Source organism: Pygoscelis adeliae, unplaced genomic scaffold (genome assembly GCF_000699105.1).
Source record: "Pygoscelis adeliae isolate BGI_AS28 unplaced genomic scaffold, ASM69910v1 Scaffold54, whole genome shotgun sequence".
Lineage (NCBI taxonomy): Eukaryota > Metazoa > Chordata > Aves > Sphenisciformes > Spheniscidae > Pygoscelis > Pygoscelis adeliae.
This window is the reverse complement of record NW_008824982.1, coordinates 3,851,820-3,865,550: the sequence shown is the minus strand read 5'-3', so window position 1 is coordinate 3,865,550 and position 13,731 is coordinate 3,851,820. Positions and strand designations below refer to the sequence as shown.

The window sequence follows — 13,731 nt, the reverse complement described above, 5'->3', positions numbered from 1 at the left end:
GCAGCTGTGTGGTGCTCAGTTGCTGACTGAGGTTAAACCATGACACCAAGTACACAGGCAAGACAAGAACTCCTGCCTGGCACTTCTCATTATGATCTCTTGAGAATATTTCAATGGCATCTAACTATTTAAGTCAAATATTTGGAATCTCCTTTTTTCCTCCACATCTCCCAAAGAAACAAACTAATTTAACCTAAAATTTACTAAGACCATATCTCATGAGTTTTTCCTTTCAAAATATCCCAAACCAAGAGTGAAGACCAGATCTGTGGCAGACACTTGCTATCATAACATCAGGTGACCTCTAGCATCAAGGACAATGTTTAGAAAGCAGTTGATCTATGAATGATAGGGCTATCAATGCATCTTGAGAGTTCCTGGTTTAATCTTAAGGCACCGAAGTCTCAAACTAAGCTTCTGCTAGGTTCACATACAGAAGGAAAGGTTGAGAAGTAGAACTTCATTTTTAGAACAATTCCAAGCATTATCTCACTACTTAAATATAAGCAACCTGAAGCAAAAAACAATTATTATATAAGCTGAACGTCTTACAGAAAGATTTTTTCCAATCTTCCCAATCCAAAGTAAGATCTACCTTTTTCCAGGCCTCTCCGATAGATTCATGCAAGCCATAAGGAATTACCATCTGCAGGCCTTCACAAGTTCTGTACATCTGACGACATACAAAAATGAAAGCTCCTTTAACAACTGGCAAAATCTTGGATCCAGATAAAAGTGAAATGTCGTCATGAAGAAGTTTCTTTGTAAACTGAACAATTACATGAACAGCTGTAGGACTAGAAATAAAATAACACTTTTAAAATGTTGTTTTGTAGTCATAAATAAGCCTTGAAACAAATCCTCTGACTAAACTTATTTAATTTTTTCTAGGGGAAAAGAAACTATGGAAAGAAACTATGACCCACTATGGAGGGGCCAACCATATTATAACTTGTTACACCAGTCAGAAGAAGAGAAATGTACAGCAAGTGATTTTACTTTGGCTACAGGTCTACATAAAGCAAAAATGCATCCATTGTCTTCCGTTCATAGCCATCCACTACACAGACTGTGTGTTTTACAGGAGACCAGTTGGGAAGAGTAACAAGACAATCATTTTAGCTTCTGCTTAATCAGTGTTAAGGACATCACTACAAGGCAAAATTTGTCCTTCTTCCTTTTTCCTAACTGAGATCTCGTTCCGAAGTCTTCTAGGCTTGCAATGCAAAGGACAACTCTTTCTCCAAAATACTATCTTTTACTTCCAACCCCCCTTAAAAACATATGCAACTTCTGAGATTTCTCCACTTCAAAGACACACATTCCATACATTTTCATGACCTGCATTTTAGATATTTGTAAAGGCTAGTCTCAATTTTACCTCCCTGTTTCAGGTTTTAGCATCAGCTAACAATATACTATCCAGAGGATCACACAGATCCTAAATTAGGTACGGTGTTACGAATGTCAGCTTCTGATACAAAGACCTGTCTCTACTAGATGTATTGAAAAGTGAATGCTACATTAAATCTATTCTTTCAATAAACTAGGTTTTTAATATTTATTCTAAAAACAAACAAACAAAAAAAAAAACCAGAAAAAAGAAGCCTTTGGCCTGAACAGCAGCACTATGAATATAATAGAACTACATTCAGAGAAAGCAAAGCTCTCACATGAATAAGAAGAACAAGTAAACCACGGAAATCTCCCTTAATAAAAGTATTTCTTTAAATTGTCATTTTACCTGGTTATACACATAAATGTCTCCCTAATACATTCTCTAAAACACTCACTACTTTACTGGATAATCAGGTATTTTACTCCAAACATAAACAAAACATATCACGTTATAGATAAATGAAAAAAGAGAAAATGAGTCTCATAAGACCAATGTAATTCATTAAATTACTCACTAATGCTATTCATTAATGCACTCTTACCTATCTTCTTTGGCAGTTTTTTCATTTTCTCCGTAAAGAAGAAGAGAAAGACCATCTTCTACAGCAGCAATCCTTGCCAAAATATCAGCTACATCAATTAAAGTGGTTTCAAGACAATTTATATACACCTATTTGGAAGAAAGAAAAAAAAAAAGTTTTCAATTCAATGCTTTTGTGAAAGCTGTTTATTCAAGTCTGGCTTATGTATGCAGAACCTGAAGGTCACCCTTCTGATGACTGCTTAAAAAGCAGTGACAAAGCAGGTCTGAGGCAAAGCAAGTGAAGAAGTCATGTCTGTGGGTCGGGGTTCAGATCAATGGGACACTAGGCTTCCATGCTGCTACAACATAGTACAGGCAGGGAACGAGGACAAGAATCTGAGCTTAAAAAACACTCCTGAGCGGAACGTGGAGTGAGTCCACACTGAGGCTTACTAGTAGAGTCATCGCTGGGGGGATCTCTGCTGAAGCCTCCTAGCAGAGCTTTCTCAAACAGCTCTCTTCAAGGCTGTACACCAACACTATTACCTATGCTGGCCCTGAGCCCAGGCTGCCAAGCCCAGGGGAGGGGAAGTAATGGGGAGATGTGCCGACGGCCTGACAGTAGACAACGGCTGTAATACTACAGGACTTATGCAGTGTCCTAAAGATGCTCACCAAAACTCTGTTCCTGTCCGTATGCCTCAATAATTTGGTCATGAGATAATCAGAGCATACCTTCTCACCCAGGGACTGAGAAACACTCCAAATTCCTAGGACTTATAGACAAACGTACTTAGAAAGAAGGACACTTTTCAAAGTGAGAAGCCCTCTTTGGAAGCTTCCCCCTATCCATGTCCGGGACAACAGAGTGGAGTCAACAGGGAGATGAGCTAGGGGGGATTACTATTCCCAGTAACACTTGTTAAATATCTATTATGTCAGAATGGGGAATAAAGCACCACTCTCCTGAAGCTGAAGTCCACTGCTTAAAACTTTTCCACTCTTCTGTTATTCATCAAGGACAGCTGGACTCACAAGAGAAATTATTTTAAAAATGTTATGCAATCCAGCTCCTGCTTCTTCTCTAGCTCTATATTTTATATACAGGTAGCTCTATATTTTATATAGTGCACAGAGGAAAATACTCTTCCTACTTTTAAATTTAAGGAATTTACTATTAATGCCGGTGGTCAAAGTAACCCAAGAGAAAAACCCATTTCGACTTTGTTTTTTTAGTTAAAATTTTCAGTGATACAGAGGGTTAAAAATCTCCCTGACCTTTTATTTTTAGGTTACTGGGTATCATTGTTCAGGATTCTAAGAAAGGAACATACTGTACTGTCACTGTTTCTTCAAGTGCGTTATTATTTTGCTTTCCTGTGCAACACCAAAAAAACCAAAAAACCAGGGTACTTTGTTTATTTAAAATGTGAATGCAATGTTCTGCACCAGCTATGCTTCAGCAGCAACTCAGAGGCTACAGAGCCCAAAAGGTCAATACTGCTGCCCACAAACTGATCATTCTGACAACTCCTGCTTATAGCCACCGAGTTTCTCCTTCCCTCTCTATTACAGATACACAATACTACCCTGCTTAAAAGGCAAGTAAGGCTTGCACTTACCCGAGTGAATTCAGAGCTCAAATGTAAAATAACAGCATTGTGTTTGCTCATGAGGCCCACTGTACAACCAAGGAGCCCCATATACAGCTCCAGTGCTCCCACCCCCCAACCCCAGCTGAAGAAAGATGCATGCGTGGCCATAGCCTTCCTTTTGAGATAGGCATGGTCCAGTATTAGAGTCCAGCATTAGGATTCCTGGGTGTCTAAGAAATGCCATGGTTCGGTTGGGAAGCAAAATCAGTTCAAATTCTTGTAAAAGAGGAAGAGGATCACTCTGACTTGGTCTACCTTTTCTAGCAATTGGTTTGCCAGATGCAATACAAAACGATTTGTACCTTCGTTAGAACAAATACGACATATTCCAGACTCACAACACATAACCAACCTACTACAGCTACTGTGCATTAAATACTCCTGAACATGGCCTGTTTTTTTTAAACAGACCAGTTACTAAGTCACAGGAGGCTTTGCAATTTGTTAAGAGTTCAGCTACCTACGAGAGACAGCTGAGCATGGCAGAAACAAAAAAAAAGATAGGGAAGAACTGCTAAACGTTGAGATAATTTATTTTTTAACTACTAATGTATAATAAAGAAGAGAGACAGTTGTATATGCTTTAGATACCATGTGACCATAGAGATTGCCTGGGGCATTACACAGGCTTCCATCACAACAAATCAATGAAGTATTGCCTTAGTACTGTTTTTAAATTTAACTGTCAGTGTTCAAAGCATATGCAGGCTCAGTCATTTTTTGTACTTGAAAAAATTTGCACTAAATTTTTGCAATGTACAGTAAAAACAAGACAACTTAAAGTGTTAATCTTGCAAAAGCATCCATAGATAGCCTTATAATAAAATGTGTAAGTAATGCCACCGTACTCAGTACAGATACCTACAGAAGAGCTAAATTATTGACATGATCAAGTTTTCGCAGGACTATGGTTTTAAGCTTTACAGAAATACATACTTTAAAATATTTACTTGGAAACTGTTCACACTTTTAAAATAGTATTGGAATATTTTTGTACAGGTAAAAATATTTTCAGGAATTAACATGAGTCTTTTCTGAAAAATAAACAAACTGCACTGAAAAAATAATCAGAAGGATACTGACAAAATTCAACTTAAGAACCTGGATGAGGTATTTAAGTTAGGAACCCAGACTGTCTTTGGAAGCATGAGTCTCAGGAAGTAAATTCAAAACTTCTCAGCCATTAATTTCTCTCAAAGTCTCTTTATGTAGGACAGTTCAGGCTCCTCCACGGGCATTTCAGACCTTCAGCCTCTCTGTCTTGAGACTTACAGTCACCTAGATCAATTAAATCATCTCAGTCAAAACAAAAACAGGACAGGCTGAAACTATAACTAGACTTCCAAGTACCTACAGGTAGATAATGTTTCCCAAGGTTTTTTACAATTCTTATAGAAATGTATAAAAAAAAAAAAAAAACCAAACCTCTTCCTTTCACCAATTCAGAAAATAATAATTTTCCATGAAGAATTACATATTTTACCTGTACTAATTATTGAGAACACTTAACTTCAAGTTGCCAGCTGAATTTAAAAAGGAATAAAAGTAGGTTGCCTTTTAAATAGCGGGTAGAGCAGATAAGCATCCAAGAAATATCCAAGAGACACACAAAAACGTTGGGAGGAAGAAAAAAAAAAATTAAGCGATGTGATTTTCCCAAGGGAATGGTCTCACTACAGCACAATTTTTGCTACTATTCACAAGATTTCAAGAAAACCAAGTTCATCAGACCAATCATAATGACAGCCTACGCTATGTAAGGCATACTGTAATAGCTAATGTAGAAAAATACTACAGAAGTTACCATGTGACTAAATACATCTTCTACATAGAAAATACAGAAAAATGATAATATTCTATAGATTTAAAAATTATTTGGAAGATTACTACAAACCTCTGTGCCACTCAGTAAACTTTGAACAGGATGAAGTAGGGCCTTTATCACTGCATCCGTATATAAACATTCAGCAGCACATCCTGTTTGATCACAAAAAACTTGCAGAATCTCCATAACAAGACTTGCTGGAGAATAATTGTCTGGTGAACACAAGAAGTATTTGTTTATATTTTAACTTACACAAACATATCTATATGGTTTATGTAGATGCTTCTGAATTATACTTTTGTTAAGCACTGATTTAACACAGTTAGAGGGAAGAAGGAAAGGTAAGGGAGGAAGGGAAGAGAAGAATCTGCACAAATAACAGACCTACATTAAAACGGCAAAAGAAGTTACCACATGCCTCATTATAATTATATATATTAGCATATATTAAAAACAGACATTTACCTGTATGCGCTGCCAAAGCTGTCTTTGGGTAACTTGGAGAGTAATAAATAAGCTGAGTAAATAATACCAAGAGCTCGGTTATGGATACACTATCTAAAAAAAAAAAAAAAAAGAAAAAAAAAGAGGAAAGTACTCTGCAAATTAAAGTGTAAATTTAATTTTACAAATAAAATGGATTTTGTAAATATATGTGAACAATGCTTTGCTTTATTAAGGAAATCAACATACGTACAACCAATAAAGCAAAGGACATCCATGTCCCTGGGACTCTACCAAGGTAGTTCATGATCAACTTACAAGGCTTGATCTTGCTCCCAATTTAGCCAATTGCAATTTTACCATGTCTTCCACTGAAACAAATGGCAGCCAAAGATTGAGAATGCTGAATATACAAGGCTGTAGGAAAAAGCATTACCTTGCTATTCAATTAAGTGAAACAATTGGAAAAAGAGACAAGCTGTCAGACAATTCTTCCTCAGGTCTGAAGCAAAAACAACAAACAGGTAGCTAAATGCAGGTTGGGAACTATTGCTCCAAGTTTAATGTAATTATGTTAATAAATCAGACAATTTGTGAGGAAAGGGTTGTTATCTATGAAGCTGAGAAGGACGCTATTAAGAAGACAGATGGTGAAATTGTTACTTTTGTAGAGGAGAGAAAAAAGCAACCATCACCAATGGATCGCTGCTTGAATGGTGTTATACAGATAATCCATAAATGACAAAAGCACTCCATTAGTAGATGTTTCTTCCTCACAACTGCTCTACATTGGATCTATTAAGTCCTGATCCTCAAACCTGAGGGACAAAATACCTTCAAAATACAAGTCTCAGAATTAGTATCCAGTAATGTTTTGAATTCTACACTGAATTAATAAAGATATTAATGTAATGGAACACTACAATTGTTCTCACACACTTGCATTTGCCAACCCTGCACAATGTATCGCCATACGCAGATTCCTCTCGATGTCCAAGGGCTTTTCCATTTCATATCTTCTGTCCTTATTAATACCTCTGTTCCACAGGTACCGACCTTTTCCTCTACCATTGTTTTACCTTAATTATATTAATAGGTTAAGCTCAGAGCAATTGTTTTCAATTTGCAATTAGCTTGAAATACTGATTTTGTTTCACACCTGAAAATCACTTTTGGTCCCTGGACATTTCTCTTTTTCAACCAATTGTATCAAGTGGTTTGACAGAAGATATTACTCATACATAGAAAGACTGAATCACTTACACACTAATCCAACCCTCCTTCAACGTGAAATTAATATATTAAAAGTAAGGATAAAAGCAATCTATTCAACCACATCCATCAAAGATTAAAAAACTGTGTTGATGCTCAAAATTACCTCTACCATCTTTTAAGACAGGCTTCCAAGCACAGAATTGCTGAACAGAGTGTTGTCCTATAATGTCCACAATATTGCAGGGGAAACATATATCAAGTATGGATAGAGTGTTGCTCAACAGGTTCCATTTTCCTCAGCCTTCGCCTTACCTTTTTTATTTTTCAGCTGTACTGGAAAGAGATTTCGGCCTTGCTTATAGATCAACAATCTTCCTAAAAGGCACAGTGAATGAACAAAATAGACGTACTGCAATTCTCGTCCAGTGTAAGAAAAGTTCTGCTTATCACCTTTAACAATAAAACCAAAAAATTAGAACTTGACTCTATTTTAGTTTACAGTACCTAGCTACTACCTGCAACATGCGTGGATTATTTTGTATATAAAGACAGACAGCTTAAGTAACTAACCACTGCTATTAGTGTTCTCTCAAAAGATAGCCATACAATATTTTGGGAAGAAAAGGAACAGACAGAATGTCTTCCTCTTTACGTAGCATGCTCAAAGACCTAGAGAATGTGGATGTATGTGGATATAATGCAAGACATGCAAAGATACTCACTACAATGCTGCTGGGAGAAGTCATTGGCTCTGGAATTTTTATTAACTGCTGCCTTGCAAAATTCAAAGTAATCAAGACATTGCTGGACAGCTGCATTAACCTGTGGAAAAAAGCAGAAAATAATAAAATACCTGGTATTTTACAATAAAGTCGTTCTCTCTTATATCCAAGTACTGTCCTTTAACACAAGAACCTAAATATCCACTTCACTGCAATTACCTCATGTTTCAGTGCTCTGGATGGGCTAACCAACAGGAGGCAAAATTTTACAGGGCTATTAAAACACATTGCCATTACTATTGCATAATCACACTACCAGCTCTGTAAGCATTAAGACAACCTATGAAAAAGAGTACAGAGAACATGCAAGTATTTTGAGAAGTTAATGGCAATCGGTGATTGCCATATTGTCATGACTATGGAAGATTTTCATTTTCCACACGTGAAAAACTGTCTTGAATACACTTACTATACTGTAAGTTTGGTTGTTGGGTGCTGTCAGTGCTATTACTGTTCTTTGCAGAAGTGTTGTATCATTATCATAGCATTATCATCTAATCAATGTATATAAAAGTTTAAAAATTATCAGCATGGATTTAGAAATTAATCACAAATATAGCATTTCAACAAAGATGTACACTAAGATTTATTCACAAGTGTAAATAAAACATACAGACATACATAATAAAAAAAATACTTAATCAGATGTTTACTCTATGCTTATAAATTAGATTAGACTACCCTGCTCATGGACTTCCTATTATGAACTTTTTGTTGCATGGAACATGCTTTATTCTATGCTCTCTTCTATGCATACACAAAAAGAAGACAAACGTCTTTTATAGTTGTCTGGATCCTTGTCTCCCATCTTAAGGTTTTATCAGTCACATATATTTTACATTACATTTCATTTGTATTACAAGATTTTACAAAACATAGCCAAAGTCCTGTCTATATGAATGGATCTCACATCTATATTGGTCTTACTGAAAACAATGCAACTTCCATCTCGGTGAAGAGATCTGCCCATACAGAGTATGTGATGGGATTAACACCTACATTACTAAAGATGTTTTCCCAGTTTGATTTATTTTGCTAACACTTTGAATCCTTAATGCTTTATATCACAAAAGAACACAACGGTGGTTTTTTAGTCTCTTTCCATCAGAAATCCAAATTCAGCATAGAGTTTTTATGATATTTTTTCATGCACCATTTGTTATTTTTATACGTTGTCAGAAATAATTCTAAATATGAATGCAACATAAGGAATTAATAATCCTAATTAAACACCTGCTATAAAACACCCAAATTTCCCCTTACTCGGAGCTGGTCACATACCCTTCTTTGCATTTAACAATGATTCATTTAAGCAAAGAGAAATTTAAAAAAAACATTAAAATCAAAAAGGCTCATCTAGCTAAACAACATGGAACAGCTCTGACAAAAGGGAAAAAAGGAAAAAAAAAATGCTCAAACCACAATGTGCAAAGCAAGAACAAGTTCCAAGTAATTTGCCTTGGGAAATACTTACCAAAGATTTATATTTCTTTTCCAAAAGCCTAAGTACCACTGTTCTGCTGTAATACGCATGCTAAAATGACAAAGAAGACCTAATGTCAACTTCAAACATGTAAGTTTTATTTTTTAATTAAAAAGTAGAAATTATCTCCGATTCTGTTTTATTAGGGATCCTGTGCACAGTACATATTCAATGCATTGAACTCCAGCTTGTGTAAACCAGCATTATACTAAACTGAGCCTTTTGTTTGCAGTACATTTAAGATGACAAAAAAAATTATGTCATTAGAAAAATGTGTAGCAGAACATGCAATAAACAGAAAAACAATAACTACGCTGAAATGTTAGACTAAGTGTTTTGACATTGCCATGTAAATCCTAAGTTACAAGTTTATACATGGTACGCTGCAAAAAGCTGTAATGTCCACTGGAGACTAGCAAGTTGTGTGCACCATATCATATACATAACTGTACTTTCATGCTCATCACTTCTTCCAGAAAAATATTTGCATCTTTGATGGCTGTCAGCCAATTATGACAAAGGCACTGAAGTCCCAAAGCACCATTCTCAGAAATTTTATGAAAACCAGTAACTGAATAGAAATGGAGGAAGAGAGTAGTGTTAAAGGGCAAAGGACATAAATGCCTAAAAACACACCCAGACTTCCTTAATTACAGTACTCATTATAGGTTGTTATCAGGTCACAATAGGTCTATGATAAAAACAGTCATAATCAAATTTTTCAAAATACATGTCAGACATGAACAAGTTACGGGTTGTTGGGTTGGGGTTTTTTGCTTACCGTCCACTTTTTAAACCATACTGCTTTGATATCTAGCAGAGCTAAGAAGTAGACTGGACTCAAAAAATCTGGAGAGGCAGGATGATTAGGCTCGTGTTTTACTGACAAAAGTGACAAGGTACTCTCCACTACTTCTTCCATGTACCTTATGACACAAATAGGAAAAAATGAACAGAAAACAAAAATCACTTAAATCTTTCCACCAGTAATACTCAGGAACAAATTTCTGGTAAAACCTCATTCAGATAAATCATAAATATCAACAACATTATCTTTAACTTGATCTTGTAAGGATATTAATTCTTTGTATTACGATGAATAAAACTAGTAACAACATACATGTGTATTCTCCTACATGATTACATATTTTATTACACTTGTTACTTTGTAAAACATCCAAATTATTTTTGTTAAAAAGCACTTAGAACACTTCAAGCTAAGTAAGCAGCTTAATATGACCCATGACTACTCCTATGCAACTTCCCTATTTCACCTTTCCCACCCTCTATTTATATTCCCTCCTTTATCACTGACCAGTCATCTGTACATCCTATAATCAACCTTTTGCTAAAATTATATGCATCTAATGATATGTCAAAAATCATTAAATTAAGAAACAAGTGACAAGTTTTTGAAGGTGACATACTTTTCTGGATGACGAATCCAGGAAGAGGGAGCTTCCTTTTGGTACTCATTTAAAAGGCGGACCTGAAAACATAATTATTAAAATTAAAAAATAAATAATGCATGATGTTTCAGTAATGACAAAAAAGGTATGGAAAGTTCATTTATACCTTTTTAAGTAAACAATTTATGTCTGTGTCAGATACATCCAGACCAGCTGAAATACGAAGAGAGTATTCTCCAGAAAGAAAGTACAACTCCAAGTGCCTTGCTAAAGAAGAAGGAAAAAAAAAAAAGCCTCACCTCCATGACAATAGTGGCAAAACAAACTGTATTATACAGCTTCATTATAAAAGTTAACTGATTTTCAGGAACTACATGACTCATGAAGTCTTAAATGTAATTAAATGCACATACCTAAACTTGTATAGACTTCTCTTGTCATATTAAATGGAGAAGAAGAAAAGGTTTTTGCATAGAACCTAAGAATTTTCTCCTAAGGGAGAAAAAGCAAGCAATGTATTAGAGAGTCATGTAACTATGTATTATTATTGCACAATAATCAATATGTAGTGGCATTACTCTTAATATTACATATTGCTCAGATATCTCTACAGATATGAAGCATATTTTACAAAAATATACAGTTTGTGACGACAGAAACCTACAGTCCGAAGGAAATTTTATTCAGATACTTTAACTGACAGCACCAATGCAAAGCCTCACTGAGATACAAAGAAGCAGACCAGGGAATATTACTGTACTTTTCCAATAACATTAATGTTTTTATGTCATTAAAGGTACCAATGACTTATAACTAGCACTGTTTCAAAAGAAATTGTGGACCTTCTAAGCTGAAAGAGAAATACATGACAGCAGCTGGGGCAACTTTAATTGGCATAATAAATAATCTAAAAGCAGTTTAAGCAGCTGCCTTTTTTTTTTCCCCATCAGTGCCTGTGTAATATTACTATGTATCATTTTCTTATCATCATGGAGCATATACCTGACTTAAATAGGAAATATTAACATAACAAGTTTTACGGAAGAGTTTTGTCAATTTTTTTTTACGTCTGTTTGCTAAAAGACATTCAAACCTCTTCATTCCCATTAAAAGATATGTAAATGAGTACTCCAGCCTAAAAATCCTATTGAAATCCTGTTGTAATCCTTTAAATCAAGACCTACTGGAATCATATAATTCTTCTACTTCAAAAAGAGTTTATCTGATACATACACAAATAATAAAATGTCTTGGGACCCTGCTGGACTACTCATAATATATATGTAACTTCTTATTCCACTGCAGTACTCTCTACTAAGGGTACACATCTGATAATGAAATACAGAACATTAGCTTACACTGAATGTTGCATCGGGATCTGACAGAGACGTTGTTAGATGCTTACGCAGATTTGGCCAACTCTCAGAGTTCAGTATATCAGAGGGAGGGGCAAAGCACAGTGTCTGCAATGCTTCTTGGCGAACCTGAAGTGGTCCAAAAGATAAACACCACAAATCCGTTCACAGCAACCTCTCAAATACGTAATTTACAATATAGTTTGAAGGAAGGAACAGGACCTGGCTGTAGAACTGATAAGGAATTCCAGAATACTTATCTTCTGCTACTGGTGATTTAGACAAAATACTACATCACTGAGAAAAAAAAACCCAAACATATATTTGAAGAAGCAACAAAACCATTTTATATAGGTTTTTAATACTGGATGCAAGGATTATGTTCTACTTTCTGCTTGTAATCAAATATTCTTTTATCAGGGAATATAGGAAATTATCACCAAATACTACAAATGTGGCTAGCAGCTCTCTAAAAAGTCAGTAAGGGAAAGTGGAGAGTTACTAGACACTGTTTTACTGCTGAATTTTCATCAGCATTATAATCTAAATAATTTCAAATAACTTTTTTTGGTTCTATTTGTAGACAATCTCTAGAAATTTATTTCATATTACTGAAACAAGCTGAAACAATATTTAATAGCATCAGACTTTTTACCTAAGAAAACTCAATCACAATGTTTATACCAGTTACCATCTACCATGCCTTTTTTAACTGCCAGACAATCCCAAACAAATCTTACTGAGACAGCACTCTCAAAATGATGTTTCTCCAAGCTTCAAAAATATCAGCAGCTGGTGCTGATTGGTTGTTAGAGACCCGAATTAGTACTGCCACTGACAGGAAGGTAAACCTAACTTGGACTTTATATATTCCATCTGGCAGTAGCTTGTTGGCAAATCAGCAGGCATCTCTCTCTTCTGATACGGGTAACACAAAGGACAACACGGAAGTTACCAAGAAGGGCAAGGGGCACGTATACAGGAATATAAGATTCAGTAATTTTATTTCTCACAGAACAACTTTTTCCAAACTAAAAATGCCCATCTATAGCAATAAACTCCTAACAAAAAAAATAAAATACTTGCTGCAACACTAGCTTTTGAACCAGATGGTTATGAACAATGAAATACTGCACTGCAGAGCAGTTGCTGCACTGAAGCCAAGATATATGAACCAACAAAGACAAGATTCCACTTACGTACATATGAACTCTTATGTACATACAGTCTGTTTTCCAATATGCCATAAACATTCATTTGTATTAACATTTTATTTCTTCTTTGAAACTTACTTCCTTAGGCTGAATAGGGTCAAGCCTTTCTACAAGCAGCTGCAACTGTTCTTGACTCATGAACGTGTAACTCTGTAATACATATTATAAAATTACCATTAGAATATATTATTAAACTGAACAGCAGAAGATTAAAATCATCAGTCTTTCTGATATCTAACTTACTTTTAATAATTAGGACTTCAGCATTTATACTAATGCCCTGCTTTCGGCTGGGATAGAGTTAATTTTCTTCCTAGTACCTGGTACAGTGCTGGGTTTTGGATTTGGCATGAGAATAATGTGATAATACACTGAAGTTTTAGTTGTTGCTAAGCAGCGTTTATACTAAGTCAAGGACTTTCCAGCTT

The 13,731-nt window shown here is 35.4% G+C and overlaps 1 protein-coding gene across 1 annotated transcript in view; it reads right to left on the bottom strand.

The window, feature by feature from the left end:
- Positions 1-13,731, bottom strand: part of TBC1D32 (TBC1 domain family, member 32) — an 86,614-nt gene that overhangs the window by 65,078 nt on the left and 7,805 nt on the right. The window contains exons 4-16 of the mRNA XM_009325681.1: positions 13,382-13,453; positions 12,093-12,218; positions 11,148-11,226; positions 10,901-11,001; positions 10,753-10,814; positions 10,107-10,251; positions 9,317-9,376; positions 7,783-7,882; positions 7,373-7,510; positions 5,867-5,959; positions 5,471-5,613; positions 1,941-2,068; positions 596-797 (exon numbers count right to left, since the gene is read on the bottom strand). Coding sequence (XP_009323956.1) covers positions 596-797; positions 1,941-2,068; positions 5,471-5,613; positions 5,867-5,959; positions 7,373-7,510; positions 7,783-7,882; positions 9,317-9,376; positions 10,107-10,251; positions 10,753-10,814; positions 10,901-11,001; positions 11,148-11,226; positions 12,093-12,218; positions 13,382-13,453 — 1,449 coding nt within the window. The remainder of the gene's footprint in view (positions 1-595; positions 798-1,940; positions 2,069-5,470; positions 5,614-5,866; positions 5,960-7,372; positions 7,511-7,782; positions 7,883-9,316; positions 9,377-10,106; positions 10,252-10,752; positions 10,815-10,900; positions 11,002-11,147; positions 11,227-12,092; positions 12,219-13,381; positions 13,454-13,731) is intronic.